General features: G+C 46.1%; 2 protein-coding genes across 15 annotated transcripts in view; one reads left to right on the top strand and one right to left on the bottom strand.

The window, feature by feature from the left end:
- DNAAF8 (dynein axonemal assembly factor 8) overlaps positions 1-2,454 on the bottom strand; it is a 108,517-nt gene extending 106,063 nt beyond the window's left edge. For 7 of the 13 annotated variants that reach the window (XM_061600070.1, XM_061600068.1, XM_061600069.1 and 4 more), the window contains exons 1-3: positions 2,315-2,454; positions 888-1,064; positions 275-391 (exon numbers count right to left, since the gene is read on the bottom strand). In XM_061600070.1, the coding sequence (XP_061456054.1) occupies positions 275-391; positions 888-1,016 (246 nt within the window). In that variant the 5' untranslated portion in view covers positions 1,017-1,064; positions 2,315-2,454. The other 6 variants (XM_061600060.1, XM_061600062.1, XM_061600065.1 and 3 more) reach the window with 6 other exon arrangements.
- A 172-nt stretch (positions 2,455-2,626) lies between these two features.
- Positions 2,627-14,003, top strand: part of ANKS3 (ankyrin repeat and sterile alpha motif domain containing 3) — a 29,240-nt gene continuing 17,863 nt past the window's right edge. For both annotated transcript variants that reach the window (XM_061599751.1, XM_061599750.1), the window contains exons 1-5: positions 2,627-2,720; positions 6,373-6,548; positions 7,562-7,760; positions 9,782-9,903; positions 12,692-12,773. In XM_061599751.1, coding sequence (XP_061455735.1) covers positions 6,379-6,548; positions 7,562-7,760; positions 9,782-9,903; positions 12,692-12,773 — 573 coding nt within the window. In that variant the 5' untranslated portion in view covers positions 2,627-2,720; positions 6,373-6,378. The remainder of the gene's footprint in view (positions 2,721-6,372; positions 6,549-7,561; positions 7,761-9,781; positions 9,904-12,691; positions 12,774-14,003) is intronic.

The raw sequence follows: 14,003 nt of genomic DNA on the forward strand, positions 1-14,003 counted from the left end.
CAGGCTTTCTTTTGTTTATCATGGCTTATATGGGATCACTTATTCCTGGTTTGGATGTAAGGGGAAGCCAAGACAGCCTGTTTTTTTTTAATCTTGCTTGCACTAGGTGAGGCAAAATTTGACAGTGTGCACCATTATCATTTATGTGTGAACACAGCCAATCCATTTTGAGATCACAAAAGCTTGTTTATAACTTTGAGGCATAACGGTTAATCTTAATAAAGGCATTGCCGTACTGAGGCTGAAACAGGTGGCCTTAGGTAGAATTAATGACCTGCAAGTGTGCTTCTTCCAGAGGAAGATCTTCGAGTTCCTCCGACAAGTCAGGAATCAGGTTGGGTTGGTCCCGCTGGAAGATGAAAAGCTCCCCATCGTCTTCATCACAATCAGACTGTCAAACAGAAGAAAGAGACAGGGTGAAATTCATTCCAAGGTAGAGAAGCTAGGAAAGGAAGCTGCCGTGGGCACTCGCCCACCCCCTTTGCTGGGCATCTCCATCACAACATATAAAGTTGTGAACTTCAGCGTACTTCCTTGGAAGCAAGTAATGTCAAAACTACAGGAATTAAAAGATGAAACACCAAAAAGGATTTGAGCAGAAACCATGACAGATACTGCAGGACTACTTAATAGGATTAACAATGGAATTAACTCTGTTTATGCAAAAATTTTTTATCAAACTCACAATTTAAATCTATCTGGGGCAAAAAAGCTGTTTCTCTTGGGCTTATAAAATTAACCTCAGGTGTGCCTTAGATTCTGACTCCGCATAGGCCAGACATTAGCAGCTGAATATGGTCTTCCTGAGAATATTGCAAATATTGCCTTGGATGGACAACACAGATTGTTTGAGACCAAAAGAACAAAAAAGGGAGAATGGCACTTACCACTGATAAGTCAGAGTCCATTGAGGGAATCTGATCTTTTAGCGCGGACAGGACAGCTCCCCATTGGAAAGGAGCTGTTGGAAGGTTAGAGAGGCCCTCTCTTTCCTCGCTTTGATCCTGTGATGCCATTTAAATAGATCCTGTATGAACGATTAAGCCATACTTCAGAGCATGACACTAAAAAAAGAAGAGGACAAAATAAACATAGGGAGGAAAGTCTACAGGGGGAGCCTGTAGGCCCTCCAGATGTTGCTGGACTCCAACTCGCATCACCCCTAACCATTGGCCATGCTGGCTGGGGCTGATGGGAGATGAAATCCAACAACATTGGAAGGCCACAGGTTCCCCACTCTTGGCCTATATCACACGTGGGGAACCTTTGCCCTCCAGAGGCCATATCTACTCAGAAGGAAATCCTATTGAATTCAGTGGACCTTACTCCTAAGCAAGGTGTAGTCATCCAGGGTCTCGGGGGATCTTAGACCCCTTACCTTTTTGGGAGCAGGGTTCTAATGTCTCCAGCATCCTACCAGCCAATTAGCATGAAAGGGGAGTGTGTTAGCCACTGAGAACAGTCTTCTCATAAGCATTCCTGCTGATTGGCGCAAATGAGTCAGCCAGTGAGAAGACTCTTCTCAATAGCTAACACTCACCCCTTTCATTCTTATTGGCTCCTAGAGACATTTGTTGTTGCAGGACAAGGCATTAATAAGGACCTCATTATCAACCCAGCAGCAAAAAAGGGGCGTAGCTGTCATGAAGGGACCCTGCACTTCTGATTTTGCCACCACACTACTGCTCCCAAGTCAGTGGGGTTAAGAGTGCAGTCTTACCTGGGAGAAACCACCCACTGAAATCAGTGGGGCTTTCTGCTCACATAGGGTTGAGGTGCAAAATTTACTGAGCCCTCTCTCTCTTCCTTTCGTTAATATTTATATAATTTTGAATTTCACGTTTAAAAATAAAAGTTTGTGGAGCGAGCTTTGAAATTTGCAGCAATAATTCTAAGCTACGTTCTCCATGCATGGGATTGGTGGAAAGGGAGGCGGAAGGCTGGTGACCATGACAACGGAGCATCGCTTGGCCACGCCCCTAAGCGGCGGGTACCGCCTTTCTCGTTTCCATAGTAACCGGACGCCGATCTCGCTTCACCGCCCGCTAGCCGCGTTCCCCGTACCGGGCAAGGACATACCTCCAAGACGTTTCCTCCCCGCCCTTCGTTATACATCGGTCCCTCACAAACAACCTACCCACCCCCCAATTGCCATTAGCGGCCCTTTCCCCTTCACCTCTCTATTCAAACTGCAGATGCTTCCCGGCTGCTCGCCACGCCCCTTCTGCCTACCACGCCCACTTCTTAGGTCCTGCCCGGTTAACGTAAACCACCATTCTTATTCTTGACCAGTTCTACATCCTTCGAAACTTACCGCAACAAATAAAAAAAAATCCACTCGGAAATACGAGAAAAGACACAAACAGAGAATCTCAACCTTATTTGTATCGCCCCCTTCCGCGTCTCTCACTTCTTTTTCCCTCTCCCTCTTCTCCTTTGCCCTGCCAAGACCAATCCTTTACCCCGCGCGCGCGAGAGAGGACTTTATTGGTTTATATGCTCGGGAGGCGGGGCTAGGACGCGACAGGGAGGGCAATAATCTTAGCTTTTCATTGGTTGGTAGAGCAACGCGGTATCCTGAGAAAGTCGATTCCAAGAGGAGGGTGGTCACGTAGTAGGGGAGAGCGGGGGGGGGGCTTCCGGTAGTCCTGACGTTCTGCCCTTGACGTCATTGCCGGGCATTTCTGGGAGAGCGGTTGAGGAGACCTGAGGTGAAGCAGGTGAGGCTTGCACAGTAGCTGAAGAGGCGGCAGCTGTCGGAGCCAGACTGGAACCGGAGCCTCGTCGGCGGTCGTGCGCTCAGGAGGCCTCTGACCGTGCCTCCCTTTCCTGGCGGAGCCCAGCCCAAAGCTAGGCCTTCGCAACAGAGTAGGGTTGGGGAACTTTGTTGCCCTCCAGATGTTACTGAACTACAACTCCCATCAGCCCCAGCAAGCATGGCCAGTGGGCCAGAGATAATGGGAGCTGTAGTTCAGCAACGTCGGGAGGGCAAAAGGTTCCCTACGCCAGCTGTGGGTCCTCTAAATAAGTGTTCTTAAAATTTAGGTCCTCAGAAGTTGTTGGAGTACAACTCCCATGATGCCTTTCCTAGCGACTAAGTTGGATGAGGGTGATGGGAGTTGTAGTTCAAGAACATGTGGGGACCCAAGGTTGAAGAACAGTGTTTCTATATCGGAGTTCCCAAACAGTGGTCCGCAAGCTTCATTTCAGGTGCTCCGCAGCATGCCATATTCATATTTGCTTTTAATTGTATTTTTACTGTTTCTTTTCTTTCTTCTTCTGTTGTATTTTATTGCATTACGATTTGAATGTTGTGGAATGCAAATTGTAATACTAGAAAATACACTTTCAGAACTAAAAGAAGCAGTTAAAAATGTGGTTAGAATCTTACAGCATTGAACACAGTGCCTTGCAGTTGGTACAGCAGCCACAACAGTGGGAATGACCATCAGCAATTTTCAAGTGGTCTGGGGGGGAAGTTTGGGAATTAGCGCTCTAGATGTTGTTGGACTACAGCTCCCATCATCCCTGGCTGGCCGGCCTAGCTGACTAGGGCTGCTGGGAGTTGAAGTCCAACAGTGTCAGGTGGGCCACAGATTTCTCCAGTGCTACTCTGGAGGCATCACCTGTAACACAGAAGTGCCCATCACCCTCTATGCCTGGGCTGCAAAGGGAGATGTACATGATCAAGTGCACTTCCATACAAAAGAGCAGCAAGTAGAACCAGTTGCTGGAAGCCTCAGGAGGGGAGAGTGTTCTTGCACTCGGGTCCTGCTTGCGGGCTTCCCCCAGGCACCTGGTTGGCCACTGTGAGAACAGGATGCTGGACTAGATGGGCCACTGGCCTGATCCAGCAGGCTCTTCTTATGTTCTTATGTTCTTAACCGCACAAAACAAGATTTGCACTTAGAAAGCTAGCATCTAAGGAGTGGAGAAGGTTTCTGATCCAGTTTTCTTACTCTCATGATTATTTGCTCATTATCTATGCACAGGAAAAAATTGTTGCTGTTGCTTTAACTTTTCCTATATGCTTTCCTATACAAAATGTGCCTGCACATAGAAAGCCAGCTTATTAGTGAGTTCTAGGTTTTTTTCTAGAGGGGGGGGCGCTGAAACAATTTACATTCATTTATAGCCCACTCTCTACCATGTGGTTCCTGGGTGGGTTACATACAGCTTAATGCAACAAATAAACCACATAATATGTGTATTACTTACTCATCAAACCTAGTTATTTTACTGTTTTAATAACACGAATGTACCACTTATAATTTTTGTGGAATATAAAATTGCCCTATTTGCCAAATTTGTGAAATAAAAATAAGCGTCTTATGGCTGTGAAGGTAAAGTTGAAAATGTGGGTAATAGTTAATGCATTATCTTATCTTGTGTTTGTGTATACGTGCATGGGATTTCCACTGTTTGGCATGAGGTTTCATTGCCTGTATAGTTCCTTGTCCATAAACAGAAAAAACAAATTGAACAAAGTATCAGAACAGTCACAGTTCATCTTCATTATTAATCTGTGGTATCTTGCCATTGAATTATTGATTTTTTATTGATGCTGCATTGTTACTTTTGTTGTTACTGAAAGCAGGTTCATGCTACTGTTATAAAAGATCTCATTATCTTATAATGTTGAATGCAGCTAAGTGGGTTTATTGGGAAGGAGAAACACTTCAGCAGTGCTTAGTCCCACAGCGAGAATCTCATTCTCTTAAGTCTTAAATAATGGCCTTGAAACAGAGAAGCCAAATAGCTGCTGAACACAAAATAGAGAATGCAGAGGATTTACTAGCAGGAACCTTATTTGTGCACAGAATGTTTTTCTCAAAACTCATAATTCTTAGTGGAAGCATGCTGCTGTTGAAAAGTTTATTTTGAGCATTTTACTGTTCAGGTGCACTAAATAGTTAAATATAAAAAATGAATGCATTAGAAAAGGAGCGGCGTTTTGACAATTGTGCTTTAGTTGCCTTAATCTGAATCAAAATAATTTTTGCTATACTGCCTCCTCCACTCAGCTTAAGTGGAGGGTTCCCTCACCACATCCACAATTTTCACTTCATAGAATTCTTCTCTGTTTTGTGTCTGTATTTTTTAACTCAAGGCATCCCAGGGGAGGATATGTATTTTTGGGTAATGTGCTTCCCAAGATTTACTATACCAGCAAGTAAGTCCTTAAAATGGGCTGCACTTAGAATGTCACCATCTCTTTCCTGTAAAGCAGTGTCCATGCAAAGGTTGTGGATTGACTGTGTTATGGCAGCGACGGGTAGTGAAGAATGTTGTCCAAAGGCAAATCGGCAGGCATAAGCTTCAGTACACATAGTTTAGGCTAGCCTGATTCCTCCAAGACAGAAATTTTGTCAGACAGTTGAAGGCTTTTGGGAAATCACACCTCTTCCCTTCCGACAAGAACAGCAGCAATAGGAAGATAACTTTAAGGAGAAACAGGTACAGGGAAATTGTCTTGTTCCTTGTCTTGAGAGGAAAAGTAGAGGGAATCGTATCCCAGAGCAGGTTTGGGTGACAAACTTCCTTCACCTTCCAGTACTTAATCTGAGCCCTGTATTTGCACAGGCGTTCATTTTTCTGAATGGGGTAGCATCTGCACACATCTTTCTGTGTCCATTGAAATGAACAGAGAAACCTGCTGATGCAGCTTTGCTTTCTGTGGGAGCAAACAGCTCATTCAGGTGCTAATCAATATATTCATCACCTTCTAGCTTCCCTTTGCTATTGATATGTCTTATTTGCAGAATAGGCAGTGTATCATGGACATCTGAAAAAGCCAAACTTCCAAATAATTGTAATGCATGGCTGTAAGAGTTTTCCCTAAGGCTTGTGATTGGATCAGCTCTGGTCCTATGGCTTTTAAGAGCAGCTGTAGACATTAGCCAGTGGCAACGCTTCTCTAGTCCTGTGAAGGAGGCTCACCAGCTGATTTCTGCAGGTCATCCAATGTTTGAGACAGGGAAAAGTAATTCAGTTTACCTTTTCTGCTCAGTTTTATGTATTGAATTTATATCCCACCTTTCCTCCAAGGAGCTCAAGGTGGCGTATGTGTTTCTCCCCCTCTCCATGTTATCCTCACAACAACCCTGTGAAATAGGTTAGGCTGAGAGGCGGTGCCTGACCCAAAGTCACCCAGCGGGTTTCATGGCTGAGTGGGGATTTGAGCCCTGGCCTCCCAAGGCCATAGTCCAGCACTAACTATTTTTGCCACACTGGCTATCATCCGCTAATGCTCAAGGCAGCATACACTGGGGTCCCAACTTCATCGTGAGCGTTCAGATCAGGCCTTGCAGACCACTGGCAGGGTGGTGAAACTGAAGAGCTGATGGGACTTGTTTGCTTTTGGCCCACCAGGATACCATGTCGGAGCTGAGCGATGAAGCCAGCGAGTCGGAGCTGCTGAATCGCAGCCTGTCCATGTGGCATGGAGTGGGCCAGACGGCCTGTCACCAAGAGTTAGATGTTCCACTGGACCTTCACACGGCAGCCTCAATAGGCCAATATGAGGTTGTAAAAGAGGGTATCCAACGGTAAGGAGTAGCCATTTTAGGAGGATGAAATAACGTCTTTTCAATAGTTTTCCTTTACTCATGTTGACTGTATACAAATGAGACCTACGGCAGTAAAATGGACAGCACCACTACAGATTCCAAGTGGAGGGGGGTAAATCATTATTTTTAATGCTTCTGTGTTACTAATGACTGTGGAGTCGGAGTTGTGGAGTCGGAAGCAATTTGGGGTGGAGTCAGAATATTTGCCGTTTATGAAGGCGTCAGAGTTGGACAGTAGAAAAATAGAGGAGTCGGAGTCGAAGGTTTGATGTACCGACTCCACAGCCCTGGTTACTAAAGCACTATACTCCAAGCAGAAAACTAGTTCAGCAGGGAGTAGGCTGGCCTATAAACTTTCCCCCTAATAAGCCACTTTTTAATTCACAGGGTGCTTTTTACATGGGAGTTTATTCCCAAATGACACATACCCCCCCCCCCGGTCAGTCTAGAGTGGTACAGTCCATTCTGCCACCTCATTCTGCTGCACATGCAGTCTTAAGCAATTCAAAATAATTCTGTGAAACGTAAAGGTGATTGGAGTCTACCAGAATGCCATGCAGCAGTCATCTGTCACATCTGCACTGTGCATTTAAAGCACATTTATGCCACGTTCACCCGTCTTCCCCATAGAATCCTGGGAACTGTAGTTTGTTGAAGGGTGCTAAGAGTTAGGAGACCCCTTGCAGAGCTGAAGTTCCCACCACCCTTAAACTACAGCTCCCAGGATTCTTTGGGGGAAGCCTCGACCGTAAAAAAATGGCATAAACGTGCTTTCAGTGTACAATGTGGATGAAAGTGACTGAAATGCTGGAAAGAAAGCATTCCACAATCTTGTCACTGGCAAAGAGGAGGCATGCCTTGCTATCAGGGATGTTGGGCAAGACTTCCAAAATTGCTGGCCTCTTTGAGGCCAGGTTAGGAAACAAACTGATACATCATGGAAGCGTGTGGCGAGCTGCCCTTGGAACACTAACGTGACTCGTGCCTTTCAGCGGGGAGCTAGACCTGAACCAGCGGAACTGCGGTGGCTGGACCCCGTTAATGTACGCCTCGTACATCGGTCACGACGCCATCGTGCACATGCTGCTGGAGGCCGGCGTGAATGTGGACGTGCCGACACCGGAAGGGCAGACCCCGCTTATGCTGGCTTCCAGCTGTGGAAATGAGAACGTTGCTTCCTTCCTCCTCCAGGTGTGTGTGCTTGGCAATGGCTGTGAAAGGCACCAACCTGAGTAGTCTATAAATATGCCATGCGTGACTAAGAAATGGAACCAAATGGGCAAAGGGGGTGTTCAGGTAGGAGCAGGCTTGGTTGCCTGAGGCTCCCGTTACATTCTGTGGGACTCAGTCGGGAGTGGGGAAGTTTTTCTGGCCAGTGGGCCGGATCTTCATCTCCCCACCCCTGGCAAGCCCGGTTTGCCAGGCGGGTAAGGTCACCCACCTGTCAGTCACCTGACATCGCAGTGATGTCAGGTGATGCTGTGTTTTGAAGCCCCTCGTCGAAAATTGTAAGCTTAAAGAGCAGCACGGGGCTGTTTACAAAGGGCTTCTTTGCTGGAGCAAGGCACGCTCCCACACTCCCGTCAGCTGATGGGTGGTGGGAGTGCATCTTGCTGAAGGAGGGGGAAGCTGTTTGCTTTCAATGGAAACCACCTCTCCCCTACTGCTCTTTGAACCTCCCCACCCATCAGCTGATGAGAGGGCAAGAGCATGCCTTGCTCCAGCAAAGGAACAATTGGAAGCTCACTTTAAAGCTCCACATTGTTCCTTTGAAGCCTTGCCCTTACCTGCCCCACACCTGATGCCATGTACAGTGTGTCATCAGGTGTACAGGGGATGGGCGTGACAACAGGCCTTCCAGGCCAGATGGGGAGGAGTGGCAGGCCAAGGTTCCACACACCTGGACTAAGTAGAAGAGCAGCAATCAACACCATGAGGGATAAATCCTGCTACTCACCCCACGTACTGAGTTTGTCAGGGGCAGGATTGGCTCCCATTCCCGTGATGTCCTTTGGTTTCTTCTGTATGTGAGAGTGGCTGCCATTCATTCCCGTGGGAAGAATAAACTGCTCCATGGTGCTTGCAATGCAGACAGAATCTGCTTGTCACCCCATCAGGGTCTTCTGCTGAAACTAGGAGGGTGGTGATGTTGACGAGTGGATTGTCAGATTCCTCCTCTTCCCCAGTCTGTAATATATGCAGTGTGCCCACTATAATGTTAGGTATTTTAATAATCTACCATAATGCCATACTCTCTTTGCAATGGCCTTTTACAGCTGCACTGAAGCTTGCTCATTTATATATTTAATATATTTCTGTATCGCCCTTCAGCCAATCAACACAATTGGAACAATAACTTAAAATTGGATCACTTGGTGACTGTCAGTGGGTGTGATATTACATTATTGTGGAAAGATTTGTCATTGGTTACTGCTCTTTCCACTGGGCTGATCTCAGTGTAATCGTATTTATTAATTATTTATTTATTAAATTTATATCCTGCCCTTCCTCCCAGAGGAGCCCAGGGCAGTAAACATAAAACAACTTAACAAAAAAGAAAAACATACTAAAAACACTTAAAAATATTCCAAAAACACAATTATAATTAAAAACATTCTAATATGGTTAAAATATGGGGGGGGGGGAAACCCCACAGTTAAAAATATTCTAAAACACAACTTAAACACAGTCTCTCATCAGTCGTCATCAGATCGCCAGAAACAGTCCTTTTCAGCCATCAAATGCCTGTGTAAACAGGAATGTTTTCAAATTCCTCCCAAAGGTTAGCAGTGATGGAAACAGACACACCTCACTGGGGAAGGCATTCCACAAACAGGGAGCCACCTCTGAAAAGGTCCTGTCACAGGTCAGCGCCAGCTGGACTACACTTGGTGGCAGCAGCACCAACAAGACCTCACCTGCCAATGGCCTGAGATGGTTGATACTGGGGAAGGCGCTCTTTTAAATACTTGGCTTCCAAGCCATTTAGGGTTTTGTATGCTAGTATTAACACCTTGAATTGGGCCCGGTAGCTCACTGGCAATAGAAAAGTGTGATAGAGGAATAATAAACTAAAAGTAATATGGAGGTCAACCGCAGCCTGACAATTGCAACTGCGCCCTCAATACTTTGCTATAAATCTGGTTTGTCCTGAAATGCACGTTGTCTTCAGAGGTGCGCTGCCCTAACAGGCACTCCGTATTTCTTTGAAGCAAGGTGCCAAGTTGGAGATGAAGGACATCCACGGCTGGACTGCTCTCTTTCACTGCACCAGTGCTGGCCATCAACAAATGGTCAAGTTCTTATTGGATAATGGAGCAAATGCCAACTGCAGGTAAGAGAGAAATCGGTCATTGAAAGGCCTGGGGTGTTTTTTGTTTTTTTCAAATATCTGAAAGTATTTGTTGGATAATAAGTAGCCTAGCTACCACTGAAAAGGAGGTATATATTGGTAGGAGGAGCCGCAGTTCAGGCAATAGTTTGGTATGTAACGGCAGGTTAGAACTGCTTCAAATAAAACCTGGCTAGGATTTTGGCACAGAGTAGCAAACTTGTAACAAGACAGTTCTCCTGGCCGTCAGACTTCAAGGCAGGGAATTTAACTCTTAATTATTTTTGAAGTTAGACAAATGGAGCGTTGAGGGGAGGCTCTTTTTTTGGCTGATCCCTTAAAAATTAATCAGAAAAAAAGCAAGAATACTTAAAATGTTACCTCCCATCAGTTTCGCTTGTGATAGCTCTTTCCGCAGGACACGGTCAGAGGATTAACCAGATTTTTAGCTGGGGAGGTGTGCCAGGAGTTGGGAAACATATTGGAAGGGGCAGATTCTCACAGACTTGCTCAGGGACTAGTAACATGATCTGGTGGCAAGGCTGAATCTGTACTTGTTGTTCCATTGCTGGAGTTCCGTTATTTTTATTTTAGTTTCTGCTACAGAATCCATACTTGGCACTTTTTACTCCCTTCCAGTCTTTCCTTGTCATATCTTGCCTCTTAATTAATTCTTCTGATATTCTTCTTCCTTTTTATCTTGCTTGTTGCCTTGATGCCCCATTTTGGAGCCTTCTGTTGACATCCTGTCTTCTCTTCTGGCTTTAATGCCCACCTCTTACTACTTTTGAACAAAGGTAGACTCACTTAGTTCCTTACTACCTGAATCTCAAGTTGCTGATGCTTTCACTGCAAAATTCCTTCCCTCTCAATTCCTTCTCTGTTACCAAAAAAGTGTTTCCTGAAGTGGGGTCTGATCCGTATTCCTGGAACTATCTCAAGATCCAGAATGCCATCAGGTTTCTTTCTTTCTTTTGGGGAGGGTTTTATTTTGCTAGAATGAACCATTTCCTTCCATGGAGCATAGTGGGTTTAAAATAACAGCAGGGAAAAGTTCACCTGACACTGTAAGCAATATTTTAGCTCTGAAGAAGACCCAAGGGACTTAGTGGGTTCGTTCCCAACTTTGGGGGACGGGCCGTAGCTCAGTGGCAGAGCATCTGCTTTGCACGCAGAAGGTCCCAGGTTCAATCCCCGCATCTCCAGGTAGGGCTGGGAGAGCCTCCTGCTTTAAAACCCTAGAGAGATGCTGCCAGTTAGTGTAGGCAATTCTGTGCTAGATGGACTGATGGTCTGATATGGTATAAGGCAGCTTCCTGTGTTCCTTTTCTGTTCAGCTGATGTTTGAAAAGAGCACTATAGTGCATGTGCCATATGCAGAAGATTTGGATTTTTGAAAATGTTAGCTATGGCCTGCCTGGCCTGGCATGTCAGGAAGAAAACCTAGCTAGAAACCTTCTTCCTGACGCACTAGTTTTCTGTGTGCAAGACATATTATCGTGTGGAAGTATACACTCCACCTGTAGTCTGAAATGGTGCAACTTGGACATAGATTTACAGCCTCAGTGTTAACTCAGCCTGTTTCCTGTCACTTTGAGAAAAGAGTGAGGGGTGGATTTGGCCCATAGGCTTCAACTGGTAGCTCATAATTTTCCACAGGGATGGGGAGCCTGTGGCCCGCCAGATGTTGTTAGATTCCAAATTCCCATCAGTCACACAGTTAGTGGTCAGGGATGATGGCATGGAGAAAGCGGGCAGAGAAACATTTTTCTCCCTCTCTCATAATACTAGAACTTATGGATGTCCAATGAAGCTAAATGTTGGAAGATTCAGGACAGACAAGAGAGAAGTTCTCCACACAGAACATAACTAAAACCTATGACATTCGCTCCCACAAGGAGTCGTGTTGGCCACCAACTTGGCTGGCTTTAAAAGAGGGTTAGACAGATTTTTGGAGGAACCAGCGGCTACTAGCCGCGATGACTATGTACTACCTCTGAATGCAAGTGGCTGGGAATCGCAAGCAGGGAGAGTGCTGTTCTGCTCAGCCCGGATTGCAGGCTTCCCATAGGCATCGGTTTGGCCACTGTGACAACAGGATGCTGGACTAGATGGGCCGTTGGCCTGATCCAGCTGTAGGGCTCTTCTTAAGTTGTAGCCCAACAACATTTGGAGGGCCACAGGTCCCCCGCCCTTGAGTAAGAGTTCAAAGTAAGTTGGGCGCTCTTCAGGGCCCAGACTGATGCACCCCAACAGGCAGGGGTTGTAGCTTGGTAGTATGGCATACGCTTTGCAGGTGGAGGATCCCAGGTTCGGCCCCTTATCTGGAGGCCAAAAGAGCTGTAACAAAAGTCAGTTGGTGTGGCAAAGGCCAGTCAGTGCTGAGACCTTGAAGAGTAAGCACTGCTAGGCTAGATGGACTTGATGGTCTGATTCTGCATATCAGCAGTGGGGAACCTTTGGCCTTCCAGACGTTGCTGAACTGCAACCCCCATCAGCCCTAGAGAACATGACCGATGCCCAGGGATGATGGGAGTTGTGGTTCAATAACATCTGGAGGGCCAAAGATTCCCTACCCCTGCTGTATAAGGTAGCTTTATGTATGTCCCCCCTGGAATGTGATGTGAAGGTCAAGGTGTCCAAGATTTGTGCCTCCAGGCAATTCTCCTCACCCCACTCCCTCTCTCTCTCTCTCTCTCTGGCTGTGGTGAACCAGCATGCCCCCATTGCGTTGATAACTACCCCTTTCTTGACTTGAGCCTTCCGTGGGCTGTATATTTCTGTCATCCAGGGAGCCCTTTTGCGGATATACTCCTCTGATGGAAGCAGCTGCATCTGGCCATGAGATCATTGTCCAGTATCTCCTCAACCATGTAAGTGAGTGCTCATTTCTCAGGTGGTCCAAGGCACCGTTGATTTTCCTTCCTCCAACCCGTTGTACTTCCCAGGACACACGAGCGCTGCCCGTTCCAAAAGTCACTGGGCTCCTGCTGGGTGGAAGGGTGGGATATAAATGTAATAACAAATAATGAATAACATAAACTATTAAGAAGCCTGGGTCTTCCTTCGAGATTTTTGCTTTCACTGTCAAGATTTCTCAGAGTAGCTTTTGACTTTAGTCACAGGAGCGGGGGCTGCAACTCTGCACAATTTCTTCATCTCATCCCCTCACCTAAGTGGCTTGTTACCTGGGCTGGGTTCCCCCATCAGTCTGCCTTCATGCATAACATTTCTTTTATAAAGCGTTGAATGGAAACTCTGGCTGCTTCTTTCCTCTTCTTAACAGACACCATGCTTTTAAAACCAGTCCGACGGTGGTCTCTGAATCACTTAATTTGCCTTCTCCATTGAGGTTGCCTTCCTTTCCATAGCAGCCTCTTGAAATGATCGCTCTTTTCTTCAGTGTATGTTCTCTTTTCTGTGGCAAAGGGATGAAGTTCAGTGGCAGATCTTCTGCTTTGCAAGCAGAGGGTCCCGGGTTCAATCCTCAATAGTATCTCCAGGCAGGGCTGAAACTCTGGAGAGCTGCTGCCAGTCAGTGTAGGCAATACTGAACTAGATGGACCCAATGGTCTGATTCAGTATATGGCAGTTTATGTCCCTGCGCTCCTGTACAAGTATTATTGGAGTGAGTAAATATGTCCGGTGAATCAAACAAGCGTGTACGTGTATAGATTTCTTGAATGGGGTGGACGTAGTAAGAGGGAAATGTTATATCTATCACAGTGGTTCCCAAGCTTTTTTCCCCCACGGACCACTTGAAAATTGCTGAGTCTCCTGGCGGGCCACTTAATGACTTTCCTGCCTGTTGTAGCAGTTGTAATGCGCTGTGCTCGAATTCCACAGAATTCAAATTAAAATACAGTGCAAGAATCAAAAGAAGGAATAGACACACAATTACAAGTCAATAAGGACATTGAATGTGGTGGGCATGCTGTCTCCCGTCTTCAACCACAAATCTGCTCCATGCCACGGACCACCTCAATGAAGCTCGTGGACCGCTGGTGGTCCATGGACCACAGTTTAGGAACCCCTGATCTAACATCTGCTGCCTTTCTGCAAATGCTTCCTTCCCTTTTCCCAAAGGGATCTGAAAGCTGTGA

Source organism: Rhineura floridana, chromosome 17 (assembly GCF_030035675.1).
Source record: "Rhineura floridana isolate rRhiFlo1 chromosome 17, rRhiFlo1.hap2, whole genome shotgun sequence".
NCBI lineage: Eukaryota > Metazoa > Chordata > Lepidosauria > Squamata > Rhineuridae > Rhineura > Rhineura floridana.